This window comes from Apteryx mantelli, chromosome 12 (genome assembly GCF_036417845.1).
Source record: "Apteryx mantelli isolate bAptMan1 chromosome 12, bAptMan1.hap1, whole genome shotgun sequence".
In the NCBI taxonomy this organism is placed as follows: Eukaryota; Metazoa; Chordata; class Aves; order Apterygiformes; family Apterygidae; genus Apteryx; species Apteryx mantelli.
This window is the reverse complement of record NC_089989.1, coordinates 16,284,665-16,310,882: the sequence shown is the minus strand read 5'-3', so window position 1 is coordinate 16,310,882 and position 26,218 is coordinate 16,284,665. Positions and strand designations below refer to the sequence as shown.

At 40.9% G+C, this 26,218-nt stretch overlaps 1 protein-coding gene across 1 annotated transcript in view; it reads left to right on the top strand.

Moving 5' to 3' along the window:
• The window catches only part of UROC1 (urocanate hydratase 1), a 122,024-nt gene extending 99,340 nt beyond the window's left edge, over nucleotides 1-22,684 (top strand). The window contains exons 13-21 of the mRNA XM_067303334.1: nucleotides 975-1,072; nucleotides 1,323-1,395; nucleotides 2,437-2,558; nucleotides 7,417-7,487; nucleotides 8,448-8,546; nucleotides 10,713-10,812; nucleotides 13,714-13,795; nucleotides 19,641-19,740; nucleotides 21,955-22,684. Coding sequence (XP_067159435.1) covers nucleotides 975-1,072; nucleotides 1,323-1,395; nucleotides 2,437-2,558; nucleotides 7,417-7,487; nucleotides 8,448-8,546; nucleotides 10,713-10,812; nucleotides 13,714-13,795; nucleotides 19,641-19,740; nucleotides 21,955-22,095 — 886 coding nt within the window. The 3' untranslated portion in view covers nucleotides 22,096-22,684. The remainder of the gene's footprint in view (nucleotides 1-974; nucleotides 1,073-1,322; nucleotides 1,396-2,436; nucleotides 2,559-7,416; nucleotides 7,488-8,447; nucleotides 8,547-10,712; nucleotides 10,813-13,713; nucleotides 13,796-19,640; nucleotides 19,741-21,954) is intronic.
• Nucleotides 22,685-26,218: the final 3,534 nt, after the last annotated feature.

Genomic DNA, 26,218 nt, shown 5'->3' with positions numbered 1-26,218 from the left:
TTTTTGCAAATGTAACTTTTGTTTGCCATCTTGATTTCAGGGGGCTACTCCTGATTTACAAGTTTGCAAGTGAAATTAGAATTGGACATTATAAAGTGCAAAATTAGGTATAATTTAGGTATAAAGAATTTTAGGACAGAGGCAGAGAACTGTGCTGTTCTCAACAGATACTTTTAAATCTTCATGGCTCCTCCTCTCTTTGTGTTCATCTTGGGAACATTATCTATATGACTTTGGATTAGGCACCTACAAGCACCTTTCCAGTTTCTCAGTTCTGTGCTCTAAGACTGAGGAAACAAAAGATAGATTTCTGGTAGGTGCTTATTTGTAAGGAGCTGGTATGATCTGAACCAATCCAGTTTCATTTGTTAGACATTGGTTTACCTCTCTAGAGTTCCAGGAGACTCCACCTACACATATACAACTGCATATACAGCTATTCATTGAGGGTAGAACTAGATATTAAATGAAAATGATATCACAGAGAACAAACCTGAGTTATGGTTCTCTTTGCATGATTGGAAGCAAAGGGAGCATCAGTCTGTTTTGGCCAAGGGAGAGGCCAAAGCAGTGATGTTTAGCCATCTTCAGTGTGTTTTCTGTCTTTGCTCACTCTTCACTCTTTAAATTGTATTGCAGTTTTCTGTAGGCTGTTAATGGTTATTACCTTTCATTCTCAGAGCTGGCTGCATTTCTTTGCTGGAAGACGTGACCCCTTTCTATTAATTGCCCCATATCTCAACAAAGAAGTTCTCTTGATGACTGTAAATCACTTAAGGATTTGGGGATAACAGATGCTATAGAGATTGAAAGTATCTTGATTGATATCTTCTGGGTTTATGTCTGGATTTCTCTGGGATTTTTCAAATCCATTTGTTTTCCACCCCTTCCCCCCAGTGCCTTTAGTGATTTCATGACATTCTTTTTGAAATTTTATTAATCTCAAGGACAACTGTTTTTCTTCTTTATTTCAGTTTGAGGAGACAAGTGGCTGCTATTAACAGGCTAGCTGATAAGGGCATGTTTTTCTGGGATTATGGCAATGCTTTTCTCTTGGAAGCTCAAAGGGCTGGTGAGTAGCTGCTGGAGTTCTTAGACGAAAACAAAGATAATTCAAAGTACATCTTCCGAGCCCTATGCTTTGCTAGGATAGGGCTGGCCACTGTTATATTAATTTAATCCCTCTTCTCATGCTGACTTTTGGGACCCCTAACCCTTTTCTCTGACTGTGGTAAAGCCTTCATAGGAATGCAGGTGCAGTCTGGTTTTACATTTTACAGGTTTTCTTCATCTAACTGAGGACCTTTAAAATCCTTTTTTAGGTGCTGATGTTGAGAAAAGAGGAGCCAATAAAACAGAATTCCGATATCCTTCCTACGTTCAGCACATCATGGGGTACGCTGGGGAGAGCTTGGAACAAAATGCTCCAGAATGAGTCATAAACCGCTTCTATAGGGGAAGAGAGATTACTACAAAGACTCCACTTACTAGTGCAAATCTTGCTGTGTAATATGAATGATGTTGAAAAGGAGTGAACTGTAGCAGTAGGAAATTTCATCTCACAGGTGTTATGCCTGGATTGGTTGCCTTTTTCTCTGCTCTGGATTAGTGTCTGTGTGTGGCATAGGAGAATGGGCAAGTTACAGCCTCAAACTATGTGCAACTTCACCTCTAGGTGTGTAAAAGAAAGAGCTTGTCTCTTCAGAGCAGTATAGCTCAATTCCAAGTCATAGAGGCCTATGCCAATGCTGAAGTTTAAAGCAGGCCTGAAATAGCATTCTTTTCCATCTGTGCTGCTGACTGTACCCTCTACCCAAGCTCTCCGTACTGCCTGTAGGAAAAGCTGAGCTCAGGAGATCTGTTGGGCAACTAGGTTGTGACAAATTTTTCCATGACTCATGCTTAGCTTGTCTAGACCATGTGAACAAAGGCTTAAACATGGTAAAGCACCACCCGGATTAGATCTCTTCCTCTGGAGCTCAAGTGAAGTATGTTTTACTATTGTGTGTAAACAATATGGACAGCAAGTGAGTCTGGATTTGGGCATTTGTTCAGACCTAAACTTGTCTAATAGTGTAGATGCACTCAAAGTTAGCCTGGTTTAAGAAGGAAGAGACCAGACACCAAGAACAGTAGGTTTTGTAAAACAAATGAAAAATTACAATTCATCTGATGCACTTGTTTGATTGCATTGCCCAGCATTCCTGTGAAAATTCTGATCTGCCTGTGCATTTGTATATATTGTTTGATGGCTGTGTGTAACAGCACTGTTTAGTTTCTGGGTTCATGGTCCCTGATGCTTCTGTTTAGATTAGTTCATTCAAAATGTTTCAAATTCTTCCATCTCCGGCTAATGAAAGAAAAGCACTGCTAGCAGCCAGGATAAATAAGGAAAGAATTTCAACTATCTCCTAACGAAACATATTCTCTTCCCAGGGACATTTTTTCCCTGGGATTTGGGCCATTTCGCTGGGTTTGCACCTCAGGTGACCCACAGGATCTTGCTACCACTGACTCAATCGCCATGTCTGTGCTGGAGGACTCCATACGTACGGGAGGTAGGATACCATCTCATGCGCTCTTGCCTGGGGGTGCTTTCAGGAAGAAAAGTAAAGCAAGAGTTGTGTGACTTCTGATGGCTTTTGGCTGAAACCCTAGAAAGCAGTTTCTCGCCTATTCCCCATGGGCAGGAAATCTCACTTGTCCCCAAATTCCTACAAAGAGTGTAACCAGTAGGTAAGATGTAAAAACACCATGTAGAGGGATTATTGATCCTGAAGCGATTACAATTTTGATTAAGAGTGTTTCTTTCCATTTGTTATACATTTTCCTGCACTTTGTCACCTTGAAACTTTAAGGCAAGAAGTGTCTCTCGTCAACAGGTTTCAGAGTTGGGTTTTTTTGTTTGTTTGTTTTTGAAAGAGTCAAATTGCTTTGTCCCTATCTCACTGACAGAGGAAAAAGGCAGGGTGATCTAGAGAGATTTGTAAGAGGTTAGCAAGCAGATCAGTGGCAGGGAACCCAGGTTTCCTGGGTGTGGTGCTCCATCCAGTGTCATTTATTTGTGATTACAATTTTGATGTTTGTCTGTCTTCTATGTCATTTGGTAACCAACTGACACCATATCCTACTTGCTGATGGAACCAGTCTGGAATACCTACATGGATCTATGTTTTACTCTAGGAATTACACCAACTTTCATTCTTCCATATCCCTTAAAGTGGACCACTGTTATACTCAGTTTATGAATGGGAACTGAGACAAAGAAGCTAATCCTGTGTTGGGAAACATAAATCATGATCTTCCAGATTACTGTGGAGGGCCCTAATCCTTCTCTTTTTTTTGGTCTACTTTTACAGTAGCTGGACAGCAGAATCAGAGACTTAAGTGTCATTGTCCCTTAGCACTGAAGTCCTCTGTTTCCGTGCAGTGGACCTTTGTGCTTCTTGGAATCAATTTTGATCATTAAATCTATTTTGATCATTAAAAATATGAATTGCCACTTCACCTAAATGCTGCAAGCACCCTTTCCTGTATCCCAGGTTGCATTAGTCTACCTTCTGGTTTGCTTTTCTATAGTGCAAGCTTGCTTTCATCAAACCTTGCCAAGACTACCATAGCTAGTATTAATGGAAAAGTTCGTAAGGGAATGGATCAAAAATCAAAGCCATGTTTTGTCAGGAGGAGAACATAATATTTTTGTCTGGTAATTTCTTCCTTTTTTCATATTGAAATATTTTTTGCTTCTTTTGTGAAAGACACTATGGAAATGTAACTAGAAGTGTGAAGACTTGGAATGCTCTCCTATTTGTTGTGGAACAGTTAGTCCTGCGAGGATCTGAAGTGGTATTCCTGTAAAGAATCTACCACACTCAGATATGTTTCTTATTTGAAACAAAACTACTGTTATCTTCCTGTAATGCAAGGCTGGTGTCCAGCCTTCTCATCCTTCTAAGAGGTGAATCACTGATGGGGAGGGTCCAACCCTGCGAGATCCTCAGTGCTGCCAATTCTCATAAACTTCTCTTAGGTGTCATCCTGAAGAAATAGCACTGAAGCATGGATTGTTTTTAATGAAGTGAGCCAGAAATTCTTCCCATTTTATGAACACTGAAGTTTTTGTGTTTTTAAACCTGGCCCCTTGACATAGTTGAAGGAAGGGTAAAATCCAGTGCTGTAGTGTTGGATCTATATTCAAAAATCTGCATCAGATTTTCTGCAACATGCTGCAATATCCAGTTGTTTTCTTCTCTCAAGAATGAGCTTATGTGTGACCTTTGGATGGTTTGAATTGCAAGAGTAGGAAATGAATCAGTTTCTGTGTGTGCATATGCACATGGGTGTCTATATAGATGTTAATGCAAGACTGAGGATAGAAATCTCTTCCATGGACAAAAAGCATTAGACTCTATACATGTATATTCTTAATTTAAGTAAAAAATGGCATTTTAAAATCCGAACAGGTGAAAACAGGCATTAGGGTAATGCTATTATTGGATTTGTTGTATTTGGCAGGACCAGGGGAAGTGAAAAGAAATCCAAAGAAGTGAAAACAATTTGGCCAGAAAATAAACACAGCCATTCATGGTTTTGTGTTCTTGACTGTTCCACTTGTTTTCCACTCCCTATGGAACCAGGGCTTGGACCAAATTCCAGTGTCTGGATAGCCTCATGTATATATGTGTCCAAAATCTGAACATACCTTTGAATTTTATAAAAGAAACTGTCATTGTAATGGCTGACTGAAAACTCCGCAGACCTGAATTCTGTCACATTCCAAGTCTAAACTTTTGATCTGATCTTGAGTCCAATTTTAACTATTCTTTTCCTTTTGGGAAGATGAATTTTTATGCTTAAATCCCATAAACTGTGAGGAAGCCCTGTGCAGTATTATTGTTTGCATCCGCTTCCAACATACCCAAGATTTTAAGTTAGCCCTGGTGTGAGAGATGCAGTACTCATGGTTGGAGTGAAACTTGTATTTACTACCTTTGTGGTAGTTTGAAGGCTGAACTAACACGTAACGACAATAATAAATCTCCCAAGAGCAAAGGGAGGCAATCTCCCTGTTCATGGGGACTATTCCTCTGTGTGCACAATGTTCTTTAGTATCTTCTTAAGCCTCAATAAGTACAAGGGCCTGTGGAATATCAGAAGCAACACAGTAGCTTGCCTGATTTAGGAACAGATTTCTGTTGGGTCAGCAGCAGTTTAGCAAATGAGACACATGGGACTAATCCAAAGTCAAGCTCTTTCTAGAAAAAGTACTGTGAGATTTTCAATTGCAGGAAGTCATACTAAATAAAAGGGAGGATTCTTCACCTCCCCAGGGCTAACAAATGAAATTTGACTTTGGACACACCACCTCAGAACAAAATATGACAGTTTATTAGAGGTAGGTGGGAGGGACAGATGTGCTATGTTGAGATATATCCTTGTAGCCAGTTTTCTCATCCGGCTTCTCCTCTGGAAAAGTCCTATAGAATTCAACAGACAGTAAGATCCTTTCTGTTAGTCTAAGCACTATAAAGTATAAAATGTGATAAGTACTCTCTAAGGTTGCTTATAAGAGCTATAGAAAGGAATTAATTTTCTATTCAGTTTTCTAGATCAACTCCTATAAACTCTCATTAAACTTCTATAATAACTGAAGTGAATACTAGCCATTACCTTCTAGAAGATATTTCCTTAAAGCTTATGAATGGTAGTACGATCCTACTAGGACAGCGTAAGCAGATGTTTCATCTTTCACTCCTTGCGAATCTAAGGACTGACATGTTAATCCTCCTTGCAGAGTTTAGAGGTTCTCACTCAGAGCCAACCCATAAAGCACTAACAGGTCCTTTTAGCATCATTAAAACTCTCTGCAGGAAGCCTGCCTCTGCAGGAGTGAATGTGTTTTACATTTCCCTTTAACAATGTGTTTAACCCAAATTAAATACGAGTATCTTGTCTTTTCCTCATTTCTAGTTGTACTATGCATATTTGCTGACATACTGCTTAGTGGAAAGACAGTAGTCTAAATGCTCAGTTACCTGGGAAAAATTTGAAATTAGGAGTATACAGGGTGACTGACTTCCAGACATAGGTCATGTGTACATTATAATTTGATTTGAAAATGGATGAGAGCTGGAAAGTGGTGTGGAATATGGTATCTTGACATCTAGTGGGTGCTGAAATTATTATAACTTAAAACTCCAGTGCATGAGCAAATCACTGTGGCTTAGCGTGTTGCTATGTGTCAGCTGAGCCCTGGTAGCTGCCCAGGTCTCTTAGGACAAGATAATACAACATAACTTAGCCCACAGAGAAAGAGCCTACAGGCTACTGCTACTGTAAACTCAACTTCTGAGCTCACATTCACGCTGTCTGGAAAGGCATAACTGTAAAAAACCCCAAAAAGGAGGGTGGTAAGAAAATGCTTCTGCCCCATCCTACACTTGCTCTTCTTTGTTACTCACTTGCTACAGCTAGTTCCAGGCCTTTGGAGGCAGCTGATTGTACTGGGGTCACCACATACCCGAGTGATGTGTCATGTTTCCCTATCTTTCATTTCAAGCATCTTTATTTTTACTGCTCTTCAGTTTGTGTGATTGATGAAATGGGATGGTGTGGGTATAAATGAGAGAGAAAGCTAGAGAATGGTTAAAAACATTATGTATAATTTTCTTCTCGGATAATATATCTATATAGCTATATATCTGTAAACAAGGTGCAGGGTGAACTTACACACGGAGTAACTTGCTCCAAGATAAATCCTTCTGTGCAGTCTTTTACTCCCTAGTAACATTACACAATATACCGCAGTTTCACTGTGGTATGAGTGACCTTAGTTTTCTCTTGAGATAAAAACATTCACATGAGCAATTAGTACAGAGCAACTGCTGTGCTGTAAATCTATACTCCAACTTACCATTGTAATAGGTTATTAGTGTAACTTATCCTCAAGTACATATTACCAGCTCCTTCTGAGATTTTCTGATGGATGCTCAAATGAGTTATTTCTTACCTGATGTAAGACTGGACTGTAGAACTCAGTATCATGGAGTTTGGCTAAAGCTACTTATTTAGCAAAGGCTCAGAGAGGGATTAGGCATTTAGTAGGCAGAAAGCCAGGTGACAAAGCACGAACAGGACATATGACCTGTATTTCAAGATTTAATTTAGTTTCTTAAAGATTTGAATGTGAGACATCATTCCCAGCTGCCTCCTGGGTGACTTCTTATACCTTCCTCTCAATATATGGTGCCAGTCACTGCAGAGGCTGCAAATGATTCTGTATGGCACTTCCTATATGCGTGCTTATATCTGAGAGCAGAATTTGACTCTCTAGGGCTGTCAGATGAGTTTAACTTTATTTAGAGCATATTGCATTTATTTTCAAAACCTCTTTTCATTCTTGTTTTCTCTTGCAAGTGAGCGCATCTGTGAAGCAGCAGTACCATGACAACATCCGCTGGATTCGAGAAGCTGGTAGGCACAGTTTGGTAAGTGTACAACCTCCTTCAGCACACATGACCTCTCCAGGTCCAGACCACAGTTGTGAAGGCTGGAGTGAACAGCAGGAATGGGTGTGAATGAAAACACTGGCTCTAACTCCCTTTTCTGTAATGAGGGAGGGTAGACAACTTAAATGTCTCTCTATAGCAGAGTTTTAGGGTAAGCCAAACCCTTCCTCTCCTCAAATGGAAATATCCAAATACTCCAGCAACATCTGGTCTTGCCTCTGGAGAGAAACAAGCCAGTGATTCATCCTCCACCTTATTTGTCACTACCTTTCTTTTGGTGCCATACAAAATGTCCTCCTTGGCACTTCTTTGGCCCTACCTCTTCAGCCCTGCAGTTCCCAGAGCTCCTTTCAAAACAAGTGATAAGGCGAAAGGACTGCATGATCCTATTGCATGGTGGGAAGCAGGGCACAGGGAAACATTCTTTGTTTTTTTTTAGGGCAGAATCACACTGTGAAACTAACTGGTAACACTGTAGGGTTTATGCATGCTCTCCTCATCTGGAAGCCAAACTAGCTTGTGCAATAAGAGCTGGAGAGGAGCATAGCTGTGTGGGACAGATGTTCTTTGCCATTCTTTGTCTCTGTATTTCTTTTCCAGCCCACCATTGCTGGTTCCAAACCTCTGCTTTTCAGCTGTTGATAAGGCGTTTGTTGATAGGGGGATTAGAGCCTAGCAATCAGGTTGATTTAAAAAGAAGGATTTATTGGACAGTAGCAGCTGAATACAGAAATACATCTCACTGATTGTGTGAGTGGAGATAAAACTCGGTTCAAAGAGGGGCTTTAATTTCTTTTTTCTGGAAGCTGGATGTTGATGAATGAATAATCTGTGCTTTCTCTTACAGAGGGGGACAATCATATGACTCCATTTATCTGGGACCTGACGATAAGCCAGTTGCACAGGGAACCTTATCTCTTTGGCATTTTTATCTTCCAGGTTGTTGGCTCTCAAGCTAGAATCTTGTATTCTGATCAGAGGGGTCGTGTGTCTATAGCTGTGGCTATTAATCGAGCGATTTCTGAAGGAAAGATTAAGGTTTGGCTTCTTCCATTTGATATAACCTGGCAATTTTCTTTAATATCCAAGACTGGGTTGGCAGGTGGGAAGGGCAATGAGAGGAACCAATGAGAGCAGAAATACCTGCCATTTATGTGGGACCAGTATTCTGTTAGCATCTATTATGGCTTAATCTTCCTCTGTCTAATGTCACCAGTATTGCCCTGTGTAACAGAAGAGAGACAGGTTTAGAAACTCTCTCTGAAATATGCTACCTTTGATTTCATGTTGGGAATCTGCCTTATTTTGTATTTGGGCATCAACAAGCACAGTTTGTCATACTGTCTGCAAGAGGAGATTTGCTGAAGACAAGGCAGGGGCTCTAACTCCTTAGCAGTGCCCCAAACAGGCCAAATAACAAGAAAGGCCCTGTCACCACTTGGCACTTCTTCCCCTCCATCCCTTGCTTTCAATCATATTATGGCTACAGCCAGCTCTGCAGTCAACACTCATTTGCACTGTGTATGAGACTGAAAAAAATTATTAGACCTGATGCTGCTACTCTGGTGCATAGTGAATAGTATCTTTCTTGGTTAAAATCCCACTGAGCATATGTACCAGTGATAGAAACACATTTTATGGAAAGAACATATGTGGATTTTCTAAGTTCTTCATGAGTATTGCATGTGGCTGTACAGTGTGACATCCTGGCAGACCAAAATTCTGAAGACACCGCGCAATAATTATACCTATTATTTAATGCCTTAGAAGATCTTGGTGTTGCAGTGGGGTTCAGTTGCCATATGTATGATACGGATAGTTCGGAAGCCCTTGGCACAGTTTTGTTGTGGCACCATCCCAAGCTAGTAAGCTCTGGGAGGCAGGAGATATTAGAGCACAGCTCCAGACAGAATGAATATTTGTCTGTGCAGACACACCTCTAAGTTTCTGTAACACTGGGAAGCCAAAACAAATTGTGTCAAACCTTTAGTGAAAAATGATTTTTTGCAAGGGCTGAATCACCACCTGAATTTGCAACACTCAAATTGATCTGTAACCTCATGTTTACCAATTTGATTCAAATTGCTCTTTTTTTCATTCTCTGGATAGTAAAGCTTTTGAAAAGGTGTGATCGCTGCTCGCAACTAGGCTTTGTCAGCATCTGTACTGGCTCGTGACTGTGTATGCAGCAACATCAGACCTAGGCATGTTCACTCATTTATCTCCCTTGTATAGCCAAACTACAGTAATTACCTTTTTTTAAAGAGACAAATTCAAGTAAAACTTAGAACAGATTCCAGCTAAGCAAGGTCTGTTTTTTGTTACTCAGAAAATGCTTGCTAAAATATTTCAAATACTGTTGACCTTCTCAGGATTCAAAATGAACGTCACTGCAAGCTAGTCTTAAAAAACAAACCTGACCAGACAGAGCACTCCCTTGAAGCGATGACTGACAAGGTCAGACTCCCAGGCCCTTCAGATTTTGTTGTCACTTTTTTTTCTTTTCTTCAAAATCTCCATTCCCTCTCTGGCAAGCTGGGTGCTTACGTCTCTTTTCAATGATTTGCTAATTCACTGACAGCATAAAACAGCCAGCTAATTCCAGACCGCACCATGCCAAGAGAATGAATTACTCTTGTATAAACCCTCTGCCTAGCAAAGGATAATGAAGACCTGTGAGCTGATCTAGATTCATCCTGGCAGTTAAATTCCAAATCAAGAATGGACTTATCTGAGCTGTATGAAATTAATAATGCTCATTTCCACCTTATTTTTAATCTTAAAATCTTCCAAGAGATGAAAAAGTACAGTATTTCTTACTGTTCAAAAACAGAACTATTTTTGAATGAAGATTTTTGCATGCTGAAATGTCTTTGAAATTTCAGCCAAGAAATGCTTCAGATGAAAGTCACATTGCTTCCCCTCCTCTCCCTGCCTTGCTTTGAGGGTACCATTGTCATAAAAACAAGCTCTTGTTCTCAGTTATGAAACGGTGGTGACTCTCATGCATGTGCCAACATTTCTAGTGGAATAAACAATAGCAGAGGAGGAAGGAGGTTCAGGGGGTTTAGACAAGGGAACAAAGTTTTTTTTCAGCTGAGATCTGAAATGAGGTAAGAAGTGAAATTGGCAACAGATAATCTTTTATTGGCAGCACTGACAGTCCATGAAAGATTCCATTTTCTTGTCATTGACTTTTTGCAGGCTCCAGTAGTCCTCAGCCGAGATCACCATGATGTGAGTGGGACCGACAGTCCTTACAGAGAAACGTCAAACATTTATGATGGATCAGCCTTCTGTGCAGGTCAGCAGAACAGCTGAGACTTGTCTGTCCAGGGAAACAAGAAAATTGCTTTAAAAGAGAAATTTTTAATGCAACATTTTAAAAATGTTTTTGTTTAACCCCTTAATCCCACTTAATCAGATTTCCTGTGAACTTGACATAGAAGCTTTGTGGGATTTAAGTGATACAGAAATGAATGTTGACCTAGTTAAATATGAGAGGATCAGAACAATGATGGTATAAATCTGAAGCAATGATGAAAATTTGGTGAGGATGCACCAGATTTACCTGAATGGAGAACATTCTGTCCCAGAGGACTGTATCTTGTGTTTGATTTTAATTTTGCACCTTGAAGTTTCAAAGAGGTAATCTGAGCAGAATTACAGCAGTACTTCCTTGGGATATACAAGGTAAAAATCAGGTCTATAAAAGTACTTTATTTAAAGCACTCAGATTCACAGTTCTGTTCGTTCACCATGCAAGGACTCAAGAAAACAGTCTGGAGTGTTTGAAAAGGACCTTTTTTGGTCATATGGGAACATACTTTGATAGTAAAAGCACAAGAATGGAAGTCAGGAGTTCTGGATTAGATTCCAAGCCTTGGTGCTCACTCACAGTGTGACTGTGGGCAAATAGCATAGGTTTGCTATTCAAAAGGAGCCTTTAGTTCTGCATACCTGATCTGAGCTAACCAGAATATGCTTTTGAGATTATGAAATGGCACTTTAGAAAAATAAACTCAAGAAATATCAGATCAGAGACATGAAAAATGAATGAAGTGCTAAAAAAAATTTTAACCTGAGTCTTCCTCAATTTTCTGTCCATAAAGTGGAAATGATGATAATAGCTTTAGCCCAGTGGTCTTTGCACATGTCATGAATTGGCAATCAGGAAGTGACTTGAGATATGAGGATTCCAGCTGCTGTAGAAGGAGAAATTATGATTGAGGTACCTGAGAATATTGAATGACTTCCATTATGACTGGGAGTTCATAATAGGACTAAATTATGGCTCAATTTTAAGGAGGAAAGTTCCCTGCTATCTTAATTTGGTTTCCTGATGAAAAGAGGCTTATAGCTGTGTGTCTATCAGCTCCACCTCAATAATTTTTGAGTACGTTGGCTCGTTCCAATGGACCAGATGGATAGAGGCCTCAATGTTTGGTTCTGACAAAATGTATGAAAATGGTGAAGCTGCATAGAGAACAGTGATCCAAATCAATGTCTCCACCAAAGGATTTAACCACATAAATAAATCCCAGACAAATGCCCACAGAAGAGGGCAACAGGAACAAGGCTCGCTAAATCCCATTGCTTATTGCACTACTTGTTCTTGTTTATATTTTCTGAATTACATGAATGATTTGCCCTTATCCAAAGCCTGCTGACCACTGGTTTCAATGATCTTGGAAATCAGGCCTAACTGTTTTATCAGCTGAGCTTCTGGAGAAAGTACAAGGCCATCCTAGGTTTTCTTCTCTCCCTCCTTTCCTGTCATTTTAGCACCACAGCATTTAAGCTGATTCAATTTAAATTGGTTCCTCTGACACGCTGGATTTTTTCAGAATATTTCTCTGTCTCACTCTTTTTTCACAATAAGTACCTCAGCCCCATCCCTGGCCAAGCATGGGTCATTGCTGCTCTGCAAAGTGTATTTCAGCACAGACGTTTGTTCCATTAGTGACCTTTATTGAAGCCAAAGAAGAGAACATTATTACATACTTAGTCTACTTGCCGCACTCCTCGTCTGACCTTGACTCTTAGCATGCTAGTGGCTGAGGAAAAAATCTGTATGTTTCTTAGAATATGAGGTTTTTAATCTCTCCTGTTCCCCTTCCTTCTTGACAGCACTGTAATTATGATAATTGGGTTATTAAAGTGACATAATGCCACATAAAAGATGCCATAATGGGGCTTTTGACAGGGTTTAACATAGATTAATGCTTGAGTAAATTCATTTTTCCATCAGACATGTAACAATTGTGGGTCTGCAAATGGGGCTGTGGGGCTTATTTTTACTGTTAAAACCACAGCAAATGATCTATAACTCCTGAAATAAAAATCTGGACACATTTTCAATGGGTTTCACCCCATTATTCTCTGCTGTGTGCATCTCTTTCCACCTCTGAGCCATATGTCCTTTAGCACACATACAGGTATGGCAAAGGTTGGTGCCTTCAGCTGTGCATGACTTGTATATGAAATTCTAGGGAACATTTCAGTGGAAACCATGCATTTGATGTTAGTCCCCTAAATTACTTTTCTCCATTTTTTTGAAATAAAACAAACGTCTTGTGTGACTTCTGCAGTTACAGGGTTCAGGGTAAAATTCCCTCTTGTCCAGAGAATCAGGGCCATACCACTTCCAGGCCAGGTTTGTTCCCAAAAATGCAGCTCATGAGCTTTAGATGTTTTTTTTTTTTTGCACAGTGTTGAATTAACTCTGCGGTTCAATGTGAAACCACTTCAGTTCAGGCTCTCCTGAGAACTGCAAGATGTGTAGGTTTTCAAAAATGTCCCCTCATGTTGTAAGCTTCCACATGGATGTGTCCAAGCATCCCGATGAGTGGACTGTATTTCTTGCAACCCTCAGGAGGTATCTCCCAGCTGAGGAATGGTAGGTTCTTCAACTGCTTGAACTTGATCACAAATACAGAAGGCACCATAGTCCTCCCAAACCACAGTGGGAAATTGGCTTTTGCTTCCCCTGTTGGGGTTGGGGGGAAATAATCTCTCTTGCCTGTTTCTCCCAAGCATGATGTGTTCACTATATATTATCTGTGAGAGAAGCTGTGAGTAAACCCTGCTTCCAACAATACCTTCACACAGTCACAATGAAGGTGTCAGTGGAAGGAAAGAGCAGCCCAACCAAAACCAAACGTAGTGTGCCAGGGCTATTGTAACATCTCTCCTCTTCTCCTAGACATGGCAGTACAAAATGTTGTAGGAGATGCATTCAGAGGAGCTACCTGGGTTGCCTTGCACAACGGTGGTGGTGTTGGCTGGTAAGGAGAACTGACTTATGTTTCTAAAGATGGACTCTCAATCCAGTTATCACTGCTGTGTATGTGTGTGGGGAAGAGAGATGGGGAGGGAACTGTAGAGAAGATGTGGTATGTATTACTGGAGCAGTACAATGCTGTGATCATGGGAAGGATGGGCTTGGAAACAAGGGCTGAAAGGATGCATTATAAGGCGAAGTGTGGTGTTGTATGAGGCTTTTTTAATTAATGTCCATATGTCAAGAAAAAGTGTTTTGGACATTGGCCACTGCACAGTTTGGAGAACTTAATTTACCAAATAAGGACAGTCTGCTGTGGTCTTTTTGAACAGATCCCATTTCCAAGGTTGTCTTCACACATGCACAGCCAGAGTGTTAGTGGATGGATTATGTTTAGGTTTCCCCTTAAGCTGCATTTAAATCTGTGACCTTAGGACCCCAGTATAAATGCCCATGTGCTAAAGTGCAATGAGGGGTTATTGATACAAAACAGCTCAGGTGCCAGCAAACCCCCCAGTCTCCCTTCTTTCCACTTGCTCGTGCCTGGTAGGATGAAAGACCACAGCCAAGTAAAGACTTGATTAAACAGCTCCTCTTTCACCTAGGACACAGAACTGGGAGAAATGCCTAAGCTGAGAAGCAGAATGAGACAAATATCATATATGGAGAGGGAAATTCATCTCCTTCATATGCCACTATGGGGACTCTGGATTGACAGAGGTTTAGGGAGAAGAAGAGTGGCTGCACTGTGGGGTCGATAGCCTGGTTTGTTCATTCTGGCACAGTCTGGCAAAACGTCTCCCATTTACAGTCATGTCTTCATTTTGTGGCGTAGCTGGTCAAAAGGGGGACACCCCTCTATCAAATACTATAGTGATCCCTCTCGCTCAGCTGTTCCATTCACCTTCTCCGGAGTATGCCAACAAGAGCAAGTCAGATTTAAAGAATTTATTGCAGATGTTATCCTCAGAGACGCTTGAGGATATCTGATTATTACTTGTCCTGATGAGCTGGAGCTAGAAAAATATCCCTTCAGATCAGATGGAGAATTCCCTCCTGTGCAGTCTACCTAACTTTGATTTCAGTGAAATAGCTATTGAATAGAAGGTTTGTGAGAGCAAAATTGGACCATGGAATGAGAAAGGTCTCTGAGGGCTTAATCACATGCAGCGAAAATCTGGCTTTATTGATTTCGGTGATAACCCTCAAGGCCAGGATTTCATTCATGACTTCCAGAATTCCAGATGGAAAATACATACTAGCATACCTACCTACCCTGGTCGTCTCAGTCTCTACAGATTGCAGCAGGCTAGATCTGTTTGAATAGCTTTTGTTGAGTTAACCTTTTAAAAAATCTGGTCATGAAATACAAGCAAATACAATCACTGTCCACTATGTATTGTTCAGAGTATTTGGAGTATTTTTATAATTGTTTAATTATTATAATTGATAAAATAATTGCTTATGCCAGAAGTTATTTGTTCTGTGTGTTGATGTTTATTCAAAATTCAAGCCATACAAATTATCATATTCCTCATCTCTCTCTGGCCTTTTTCAAGGCCAGTCCCTCCTGCACTTTTCTAGCCCTCTGAGCAATCTAAAGAGAGATTGGCCAAATGGTGAGACTGCCCCTACTTCTGGAAAACTGGCAGTGGCCAGACTGCGATTTCAGTTATACTGTTTAAGTTGGTTCCTTAAGTGGGAGTTACATCACTGGAAAGAAGTTATCCCTGAAGGCAGAGCAGAGGTACTGTCACTTATATAATGAATAGGAAAATTAGCATGTGGCTATTCACTGAAATCAAAATATCCATGGAAAAGCAAGGACTGATTTTCCTCTCTTACCAGTTCCTATGGCTGCTTTGTGGCTTGTCATTATGGAACAGTATCTGCTCACCTTGTTCTTGGGAGTAGTCTTAGCCCTCTGTGATTAAATTATTGTGCTTCAGTGAAGAATGTGGAGCCTGAAAATTAGGCCTGTCTCTGTATGAGCCTTAATAAGCCACCATGCTGAGACTCAGACATGGTAACAATGTCGTGTCATTAGGTGCCGCAGTCTGGAGAGCCCACGAAAGCCATGGCATGACAGGTAGTTCTGCTCGGCTTAACTAATCGTGGCACCACCCTGGCTAGTTAAAGCGCTATCCCCCTTTGCCTTTTCCTTCTAAGGAGAAAGAGAGGAATAATTTAAAGGTGGGAAAAGAAACAAAACCAGCCCCCTACCACTACAAATTACTTTCTTTGCCTGGAAGAGCAAGACGCTTTCAGGTTTTTCTTTGCTTCTGGAGAGGTAAAAATTCAGGTGACTTTGCCATAAATAAATCTCTATGTGCCTAATAAAATAAACATCTCATCTTCTTGTAGTCAGCTGATATGGAGGTGTGAAAGTGCATGTGGAAGCTGACCTATATTTATAAACAAATATGCACATGATTAAGAAGAAATCAAATTGCCATTGGAACATCTCTGTTCAGAGAGTTCAGAAATGGCGATTGCACTGTGTTCAGCTACCACTCTTCCCTGCAGAGGTTGGTCTTGCCCGAAACTCTTGACAGATCTGGCATGTCTTCCCAAAAAGACTAGAGAAATGCCTTTTACTTGCTTTGATTTTCAGAGCTATAGCCTTGTGAGGCAAACAGAAAAAGCAGGATTAGTATTTATTTAGCTGGAATCTGCATCACATGTGCTGTTTGAGAGACTTAAGATTAACATATTCTTGACCATAATTACAGCAAATGAATGTCATTAATTTCTTGCAGCCTGTTTATTTGCAGGAGAATGTATATCAGTGCAGAGCCTGAGTAACCTGTAGTAACAAAAAGGCAGAAGTAATTTAAGAATAGAACTACACTGTTGACAGTGTGACATCTTGATTGTGAGAGAGGCCTTGTTTTCTTTGATCACCTTAAAACGAGACATCTGGAAATTATAGGAGGTAGCTTAGGTCAAAATGCCACATGTTTCTTTAATTACCTGAAAATATGACCCAATGCTAATGAAGGCAGAGAGCTCCCCTTTAAAAGTGAGAGGTTTTGCTAGAAAATCCATCCTAACAAACATTGGTGTTTAATTTATGAGTGATTTTTAGACAGTAGGACAGATTCTGATGAGTGCTTCTGATTTACACTGGAGTAACTCCATGGAAATTGATGGAGACACTCTAAATTTATGGAGTGCAAGTGAGATCAGACGCTCACTGTTCATGCCTAAGCTTCAAAGGATGCTCTTTGGGATGCTGTGCACAGAGGGGATCTTTGCTACTGAAAGAACATCATCTGCTAGTGTAGAATATCTTTAGAAAGCACCAGTCCAGAGGTCTGATTTTCTTATTGTCCGATATTGTCAATAGGCTGACTTGAGGTGTGATTATACTGTGATCTCACTTACACGTTGACGTTGATACTCTGGGTTTATGTGACTAGAAACAGAACCTGAAATTTCAGCAAAAGCTCTCAGTTAATCTCAAGGGACAAAATCAAGCCAGATACAGCACAGAATAGACCTCGTGGGTGTCCATTTGCCCACTTCAGGAACTAATGTTACTTGAGATAGTAACTTGTACCACTTTGGCATTTGCTGGCAGTCAAATTTATCTATCCACATTACTATTACATCACTGCTGGATTTGGTCACGGGGAAACAAATGCAACTATCAATTAAACTTGTGCAAGCAACACTTCAGTCCAAGACCCAGGCTGGATTCTGATCTGTTCTGCTGGTGTGAAATGAGACTCATTCCACTTCCTGAGAGGACTCCTCAGCTCCTCTAAAAAAAAAAAAAAAAAAAATCTATAGCCAAATTGCCGTAATGAAACCAATTTGCACATACAGCTTAGAGTAATGTTGGTGTAAAGAACAACACGGGACAAGCTTTTTCTCTGCTTCCAGAAAAAATCCTTTACAGCTGCAACATTGGATGGCCCATTAGATGTGGACACAGTGCGCTTTGCTGGTTTAAAAAAAAAAAAAAAAAAAAAGGCTACTGCTAATTTGGTCTATCAACACAAAAGCAGCAGAATGTAATGAGGTAACTGGCCCTGGTCTTCATACAGTGACATTTGTAATGTTGTAGTCAGGTTGGCCATCTCTTTCTAAGACGACAATGACAACAAGAGGTATTTAAAAGTAGTATTTGCAAGAAATGAAAAAGTTTGGATGTATGCTTTCATTTCAAAATGAGACTAAGAGCAGAATTAATGAAATATTTCATACAGTAAAAAGTTCCTTGGAATTAAATTTCAGGCTGAAAAGTGTTGACAGTGTCAATCAAAAAGAAACATCTCGTTTTGAAATGTCAGCAACCACAGTATTCAAACATCTCCATTGAAAACATGACTTTGTTTCAAATTTCCCTGCTAACTATAAGAAACTGATTCCTCAGCTGACATCCTGGTAGGAGAACCGTCAGTTTCGAGAAAACTGTGTATTTCAACAGAAAAGATATTTAAGTATTTCAGACAGCTCTAATAATAGTAAAGCAGAGGGAGTTCAGAGAATAGTAACATAATGTGAGATCTGGAGTTCTCAATAGGTTCCTTGCTCACCTATGTGATAAGCCCCTACTTGCCACATTGCTGGTGCGTATAACTAGTGAAAGGGAATGAACATCAAATAAGTAACAATATAACACTGAAAATGGGAAAATGTGAGTTCTGATTTCAGGAAGTAGATCTCAGGTCTGTCAGGCTCCAATGTAGCCTTCTAAGAAAACAGAGCAAAGACCCCATTTCTTGAGAAGCTCACGTTGCTGCTGGAAAATATACAGTAAGAAATAATTCTGTACTGGATTGGGAGACACCTAACTTCAACCTAATTCATGGATATGTCCGATGTTATTCTGTGTAAGTGTTGTGAACTTATATTAGCTGTAAAACACAGGACAAATCCTGCTTCTAGAGACCCCTGTTAGTGTTCTCCTGTACCATGTGTATTTGTGAGTAGGATATGCCCCCTTTCTCTCAAATATTACTGATGCTCAGTTATAATGCCAGAACTTTCTTACAGATTTACAGCAACAGTTAATTTTCCAACTGTCCTCACCACTATTCACCACATGCAACAAAACAGGAACTTGAGCAGGCCAGATTCTGAAGTCAGACAAGATGTTTTGCTCTGCGTGTTTCTCCTGTCCTTTAAGACCAGACTGGTATTTGTCCCAAGTATATCTGTTAACTTGTAGCGTATTTCTGTTCCTCTCCTGCCAATAAGTCTGCTTCTTGAAAAGTTGGCTCTGATGTCTTTAAACATCTATATGTCTCATACAAAACAAATGGCTGATTTTGAAATGATCGAGGCAGATGTTTGTTAAGTGGTGCTTAACACTTTTTTAATAAAACACACTCTCATATTTGTCCCGGGAGAATATAAATAGATCCATCTGTCTGTTTCAATAAATACGTAGTCCTCCTCACGGTCCTGCCTATATAGCAGGCCCCAGGGTGGCAAACATGAACAGTTTAATCTCCAAAAATGCCTGAGATAGGTAGCTCTTCAGTCATCAGAAGCACTAACGTTTCCTTACTTGTTGTTTCTAAAGCCCGTACAGAGTGCAGCCCTCAGGAGGTGCAGAGCAAGCTTAGTTTTTGGTACTTGCACTTGGAGCAGACACTGACCACTAGCTGGGCGTTATGGGGAAGACAGCATAGGTTTCCTGCCCTATTCCAGACTAGGCCTTTGCCGTGCTCATTTTTTAAGGTATAAAATGTCATTGATAGTGCCTTTTATTCAGCACCTTTCCTGTGTTCTCATCCTTCTTCTTCTGGTGCAACTGAACAAATCCACTTCTGCAAATTTTGTGGGATTGGCTTGGGTTCTTTTGGTTTAATTTTTTTTACAATTTTACTTTTTAGGGGTGAAGTGATCAATGGGGGCTTTGGCCTTGTTTTGGATGGGTCCACAAAGGCTGAAGAACGAGCCAAGATGATGCTCAGCTGGGATGTTTCCAATGGAGTAAGCAAAACTCATTATATATGTAGATTATAAATACCATCTTCCTGCCTTAAAATGTGCCTTCGCTTGGGGCTAGCTTCATTCAGGTACTTGGATTCCTGTGCTCCTACGCATTTTAACTGAATGGGTGTATGAGCATCCAGGCAAGAGTGTGGGATCTTGCCCTTTGTATCCCAGGAATAGTCCTGATGGGCCAGTGACTCATTCTGTCCACTCCTAATATGGGCTGCTTATGAATGAGCCTGATCCCACTGAGATCAATGGATTTTTTTTCCAACCAGCCTCAATGGGCTCTGAGTCAATAAAAGAGGCTAAAAAATCCTTGGGTAAGGAATTTGCTGTAAAATGTCCAGAGCACCCTCTCTGACTTTATAACATAAAGGAGTCCAATCATTTCCACATATCACAGTGTGAGTGGTGGTGGTGGGGTTTGTTTTTTTGTTTTTTCTTTTGTTTTTTTCTTTTTGTTTTTTGTTTTTTTTTAACAGAAAGAAACATGCTCAAGATTATTTTAAATTATGTTTGTTACTTGCCTCCATAGTATTGACAACTATATGAACTTTAGTCATGCCTATGCCAAACTTTGATCTAGATTTCTTGAAATGCTTGTCATTTAAGTGCCAGCTTGTGTGCAGCCCTTGCTAACACTAGAGTGAGTTTTTGTCTTCTATTAGTGTTTAGATGGACCCCGTTTTTGTTTAAGACTGTGATCCCATCTCTGAATGAGCAGAAATGGTTGTTCAGCTCAGCCAGACGAAGTCAGTATTCTTGTGCCAAGATGTCTTGATTCAATACTTGCAGAGAACACATCCAATAAAGTGTAATGATACATAGTCCAATAAAAGGAGAAAACCTGTTGTGTTTGAGTGACTTAACCTCACAAGGACTTGATGTGTTAAAGGAACTTCTTGCAGATGCTGACATGATCTGTTATTTTACTTCCCAGAAGAACGAGAGAATTCCTTCTTGACTTAGACCTGAATGGTTTTTTTCCTTGAAGGACTCAGCCCTCTAGGGAGGGATAAAAAAGGAAAGGGGCAGGGGGAGGAGAACAATGTGCAGGTATTCCCTGTCCTAGATCTGAAATAACACATTAATAAACTATCAAGGAAAAAGGAGGAGGAGAACTGTATTAATCTGTAGATTTGAGTCATGAAGGCAAACCCTTAACAAGCACAAGAAACTGCCTATTAAAAACTCAGTGAATCTTTTGCTGCTCTGATTTATTGCAAGCAAAAACCCCACTCCTCCACACGCATGTTTAAAAAGGACAATCTCAGAATCTTGCTCATTTTATATACAAGACTGGAAAGAGCCTGGAATGTACCCTAGAAAATACACTGCTAGGAATAATCATAGATGAGTGGCAGGGAAATTGACTTTTTGACTTGAAAGGTCATTTCCAGCTCTTATTGATGTGATCCTGGCAACTTATTATTAGCCTTAGTTTAATCATGTGCTTAAATATTTTGCTGAATTGGAACCTAAGTATTTTCTTGCTTGAGCACTTTTGAGTCTGGCTGAATATTCCAGGCACTGATTTGTAATTCTTAATAAAATGAGATTTGTAAGGCTATGGAATACAGGGAAGTACGTATTTCCTTTGTGCCAAATCTTGACATTTTTATTCATTTAGGGAGTTTTGCCTGTACATAGAGCAACGGGCAGAGCTTTGACTTTGGAAGAGGGCACTGGCAGTTCCCTTGGCATCCATGGAGTATGACCCATATGTACTAGCAGAGAATTTGGCTCTTTGATTTATAGTTTGAAAATGCATTGAGTGATCTTTACATTTTCCCTGTTAATATCTATCCTACTACAAAGGCATTGATTGCTTAAACCATACTGTTTTCTAAAACAACTGCTAGTTTTACAGAGCTGGGATGGAGAACAGGATTATTTTTAGGGAGGGAATTTTGAGACGTACCTGTTTATAAGGTACCTGGCTCTACCAGTCTTATCAGTCCAATAGTACGTTACAGAATGAAAATGTACCAAGTTCATCCAACAACTACTCTTCAAAATGCTTTGAGAGAAGAGGTAGGTATTACAAAAATTACTTTCTTCCATCAGTAAGGAAACTTGGAACTGGCAAGGGCTTGGAAGTTTTATTGCAATGAAACTGGGTGCCTGCGTTTGCACAGATATTGGGTAAGATGGGATGTGGCAAGAGAAATGTACAATTTTTACACCATTGATTTTCTGGTCTGACAGGTTGCCAGACGCTGCTGGTCGGGTAATGACTACGCTTATGAAACAATCTGCCAAGCAATGAAAGAGAATGTCACATTGAAGGTGACTCTCCCTCACAAGGTGGCAGATGAGAGCATCTTGGAGCAAGCCTTGCAACGTTAATGGTATTCCAAATGCAATATTGTCCTTACAGATGCACTTTGAAGTTGCTTCCTTGATATCTTTCCTTGCTCTCTGGCTAAGTGTGATAAAGCACTTGCACATGTTTCTTCCATGGGAGTTCGTTTTTTTTTTTCTTTTTTCTTCCTTTAAATCATAACTGGGGCAGACCTGAATCTGTCTATGTGACGGGTCTGAGATGGGTCCGTTGATGTCAGGAACATATTTGGAATGATAGTTGCAGTAAGATACTATTCATTGTAAAGAAAGGAACTGGAAGTTTGTTCCTGATAATTAAGCTTTATAAAAAATATCCACTTATTTCTGACAATTCAGAAATTAAGGCAACTTAGGTCTGACAGATCAGTTGTAGAATTGAAAATTGGAACTCTCCATTCTAATTCGGAGTCTGCTGCTAACATCAGATAGCCATGAAATCCAGTAGCTAGACAGGGTGTGTGTGAAAAGACTTGCGTAATTATTTTTCAGATAATGGAGGGTATACTGATATCACATGTGCTAGATTCAAGCTTTTCTATACTGCCGTGAAAGTGGTTGGTGTTTGCAATAGAAAGGGACAAATAAACAGTAAATGGTTAGTGCAGCTAGCCTGTGTGTGTGTTTGCCTGGAAAATGATCACCAGAGATTTTCATCACAAGCAGGACCCGAATGCATTGCCAGATGGGGTGGGTGGAAAAGTCTGAGGGTGGTAAGTACTAAGCCATTTCCAAACGCCTTATACCAAGGCCAGGAAAATGTGGAACAACTCACAGTAAATCAGTATGAGTGAAATTCTGCATCAGTCTCAGATGGTGCTATTCTGCTGAATCTGATGTATCCACTTTGCTGGCTCACAGCGATGAGCTTGTTCCACTTGAGCAAAATGGAGCATCTTCTAAATATATGGAAACCTCTGGGAAAATCTAGATCCTTAGTGCTGGCCTCTAGTTTTTCACAAGAAAAAAATAGGCTACTCACCCATTTGGATGTAAAAGTAGTGCAACAGGTAAGGCACTATAACGAAATGATCATCTAGATTTTCCTTCTGAAATAAAACAGGGCTGATGTGAAACAAAATAAAGCCTCAAAGACGGAGTGTGGCCTTCTTTCACACATAAGTTGATTATAAAGTAAAATAGAGATACACAGGTCTTTTTAGTCTCCCTTCCTCTTCCCAGGAAGAGTTAGGAAGACACAGAACCTGATGTGCCTATATGTAATTTATATTTTATATAGCTTTATATTTATATAGCCTTATATTTGGCATCTAAACCTACCATTATATTTGTGTTAACAGTAACTCGCTGAAATATTTTGTTGTAATTAGCTCTGATGCTGATCCAAAAGTTGTGAGGCTTACTTTATATATGTGTATACCTATACACATACATATTGACAGATACATGCATATACATTAGCATTTTACTCACACACACACACATATGTGTACAAAATAGCTCCTTTTGGCTATAATTAGCCTCATGCTAAGCATGGCCTTTGCACTGTCACCCACTGGCTCTGGCATGTGTATATGGGCCTCATGCAGACACAGAGCAGCATCCATCCCTACCCCGAACGTATGCTCAATACTGGACTTCCCTGCTGTGGATCTGTCCTGTTGCTCAGCCCCTCGGTGCTGTACCCGGTTCCCCTTGGGAGGGAAGGGGTGGCACAGGTAAACCTGTGCTGGCTGCTGCAGCTGGGGTGTGATGAGCTGCAGTCCTCTGACAGCCACTGTGTTTACGCTGAGAGAGCTCAGGGGAGGGCAGCTCTCACCGCCTCTGGCTCCCATGGCCATCCCTGCTCCAGCTTATTTGCCTGGTCTGCAGCCAGGGGCGGGCTGCCTGCCTAGGTGAAGAGCATCCTCTTCCCCCAGCCTCAGCCGGGGGCATCAGCCGGGGGTCACTGGTTGAACCAGTCTGGACTAACGGGGGTAACACAAGAACCAGTTTCTGTTGCCTCTTGTGATGGGTTCTTGAGGGTGCCCGTTCTCTGCAAATGGAAGTGTGCTTTTGCTGGAGGTCTTACAGACTGCGTGGTCTTGAGATGATACAAGTGTCGGACTATGTGGCACTTACTAGGTGAGTACTCTCTGCACCCCTGTGCTGCCCCTGGTGCCAAGCAAAGAAAATGGCATTTTGGTGATTCAAAAAAATCAGTTCTTTACACTGTTCACGTAATGTGTATGTCTCCAGCTGAACAGTGTGAGTTGGCATCTGCTTGCAACCGAACCTTCTGTGAAGTACAATCTGCAGTTGATTGGAATTGCTTTATATTATGGAAAAAACGCCCACATTGCCAAGTTGTACGGTTGAAATGTGAGTAGTTGTCAGCCAGATTCGACAGCTTTTGCTTTAACATATGTTATATGTTACCTGTTATTAATAACCACACTGGATTGGGCCCAAAGTTACTATCTTGGTAGCTGTATCCTATAAAACCACTTTAGTCTTCATAATCCAAAAGCACTGGAGTACTGTTTTGTCATGAGGAACATGCACGATCTCTCTGTACTAAGGAATGTAGGTCTGCTCCACAGATTCATCTTAATTCCAAGTTAAAAATCCACTGAAGACAAAATGTTGAAGAAATATTTTTTTACGGATTCTTCACCTACCTTTGTGTTATTTAGTACTGGGTGCCTGCCAGCATGCTCGCCTTTGTATCGCAGACAAAAGGAAACCTGTTTTCATCCTGTGGCTTTACTGACCAGATGACTTAACTTTGCAGGTACATCCATGTTTAATGCCACTGAAGTCCCTGGGCATTTGTAAGCCGACTACTTGTAGGGAGATACAGAACCCAAATATGAGCTCTATGTAAGAGCTGCTAGTTGAAGATTGTTTTATAAAGTCTGTGTCTATTTACTTAGCATGAGTAAGTAATATGAGTTATAAAAAGGCAGTGAACTGACAAGCAGTTTATCATATTTATGAATACTCACTGCTGCTTATTTGAATTATGAGGTATATTTAGTTATGTGTATACACTTAAATCTACTTTGTGGTCCTTTAACGGCATATCTGAAAGGACTTAACTGATGTGAGCTGACTGAGGTTTACACTACCTTTGGGAGAGTACAGGGGAGCAGGAAACTATTACCTGCCACTGGGAATATGCAGCAGGTGATTCCCAAGCATCCTGAATCCACAGACAAGGCCAGGGCAAAGGTTCCCTTTCCCAGCTCTGCTGAGCCTTCTTGTTCTCTCTGTTCTCTGCTTGTTTTGCAAAGAATTTGGGACTGCGAATGTGCTATTGTTCTGCCCCATTCGGTGGCGATGCTGATGTCATTTCTAGGTGGATGACCTCACCCCCAGACAAATGCAAAAAAAGGCAGAGCAGTCTTCTCCAAACCGTACATCTGCAGCCACCACAACAGGTCCACACAACAGACGTCGAGGTAGTGAATTTCTGTAGTGAGGTCTCAGGCTGCCACAGGCTCAGCTGCCCTTCCAAGGAGCCGCGGTATCTTGATGCTCTCCTTGTAATACAGAGACACTTGTCCTGAAAAGCTTGTGCCCAGCTGCAGGTAGAAGCAAGAGAACATCAAACCCTGGTGAAGGATCATTAATGGAGGACACTTGTGTGCCTGCCACTATAACTAGAGTGGTTTTTAAGGCATCTTTTTTAAAGGCATAGTTTCTGCTCTCAGAGAGCTGCCAGCTCCCTTATTTAGGATCTTGTTGAATCCCTCCAGCCTATGGCATGTGCAAGGGATTTATGGCTAGATACTTTTCTTCCCTCCTTCAGGTTTGACATTCTTTAATCAGGGAGGCACGTGATATATTAAGCAATACTGTGCCAAACCTTTCTTTTTCTGGGAATGTGAAGAAAGACTGCTCAAGGGTGCTGCAAAGACCTCCACAGCGAGGTCCGGATGGCCAGGGGCAGCGAGGAACAGGAATTGCCCAGACCCAGGGGCAGACAGCAGTGGGGTAAGGGGGCATCGCAGGGAGGCCGAGCTGAGGCACCCAGCGCCTTTGGTCGGGGCTTCCCCTTTGCGCGGATGGCTGCGAAAGGCGCCCGGGGGGGCTCTGGGTGCCCCTACAGCTCTGTTGCAAGGAGAACCGGCTCCCCCAGAGCCGAGGCTCCTGGCCGGCAGCTTCCAGGCCTCACTGCGTGAGA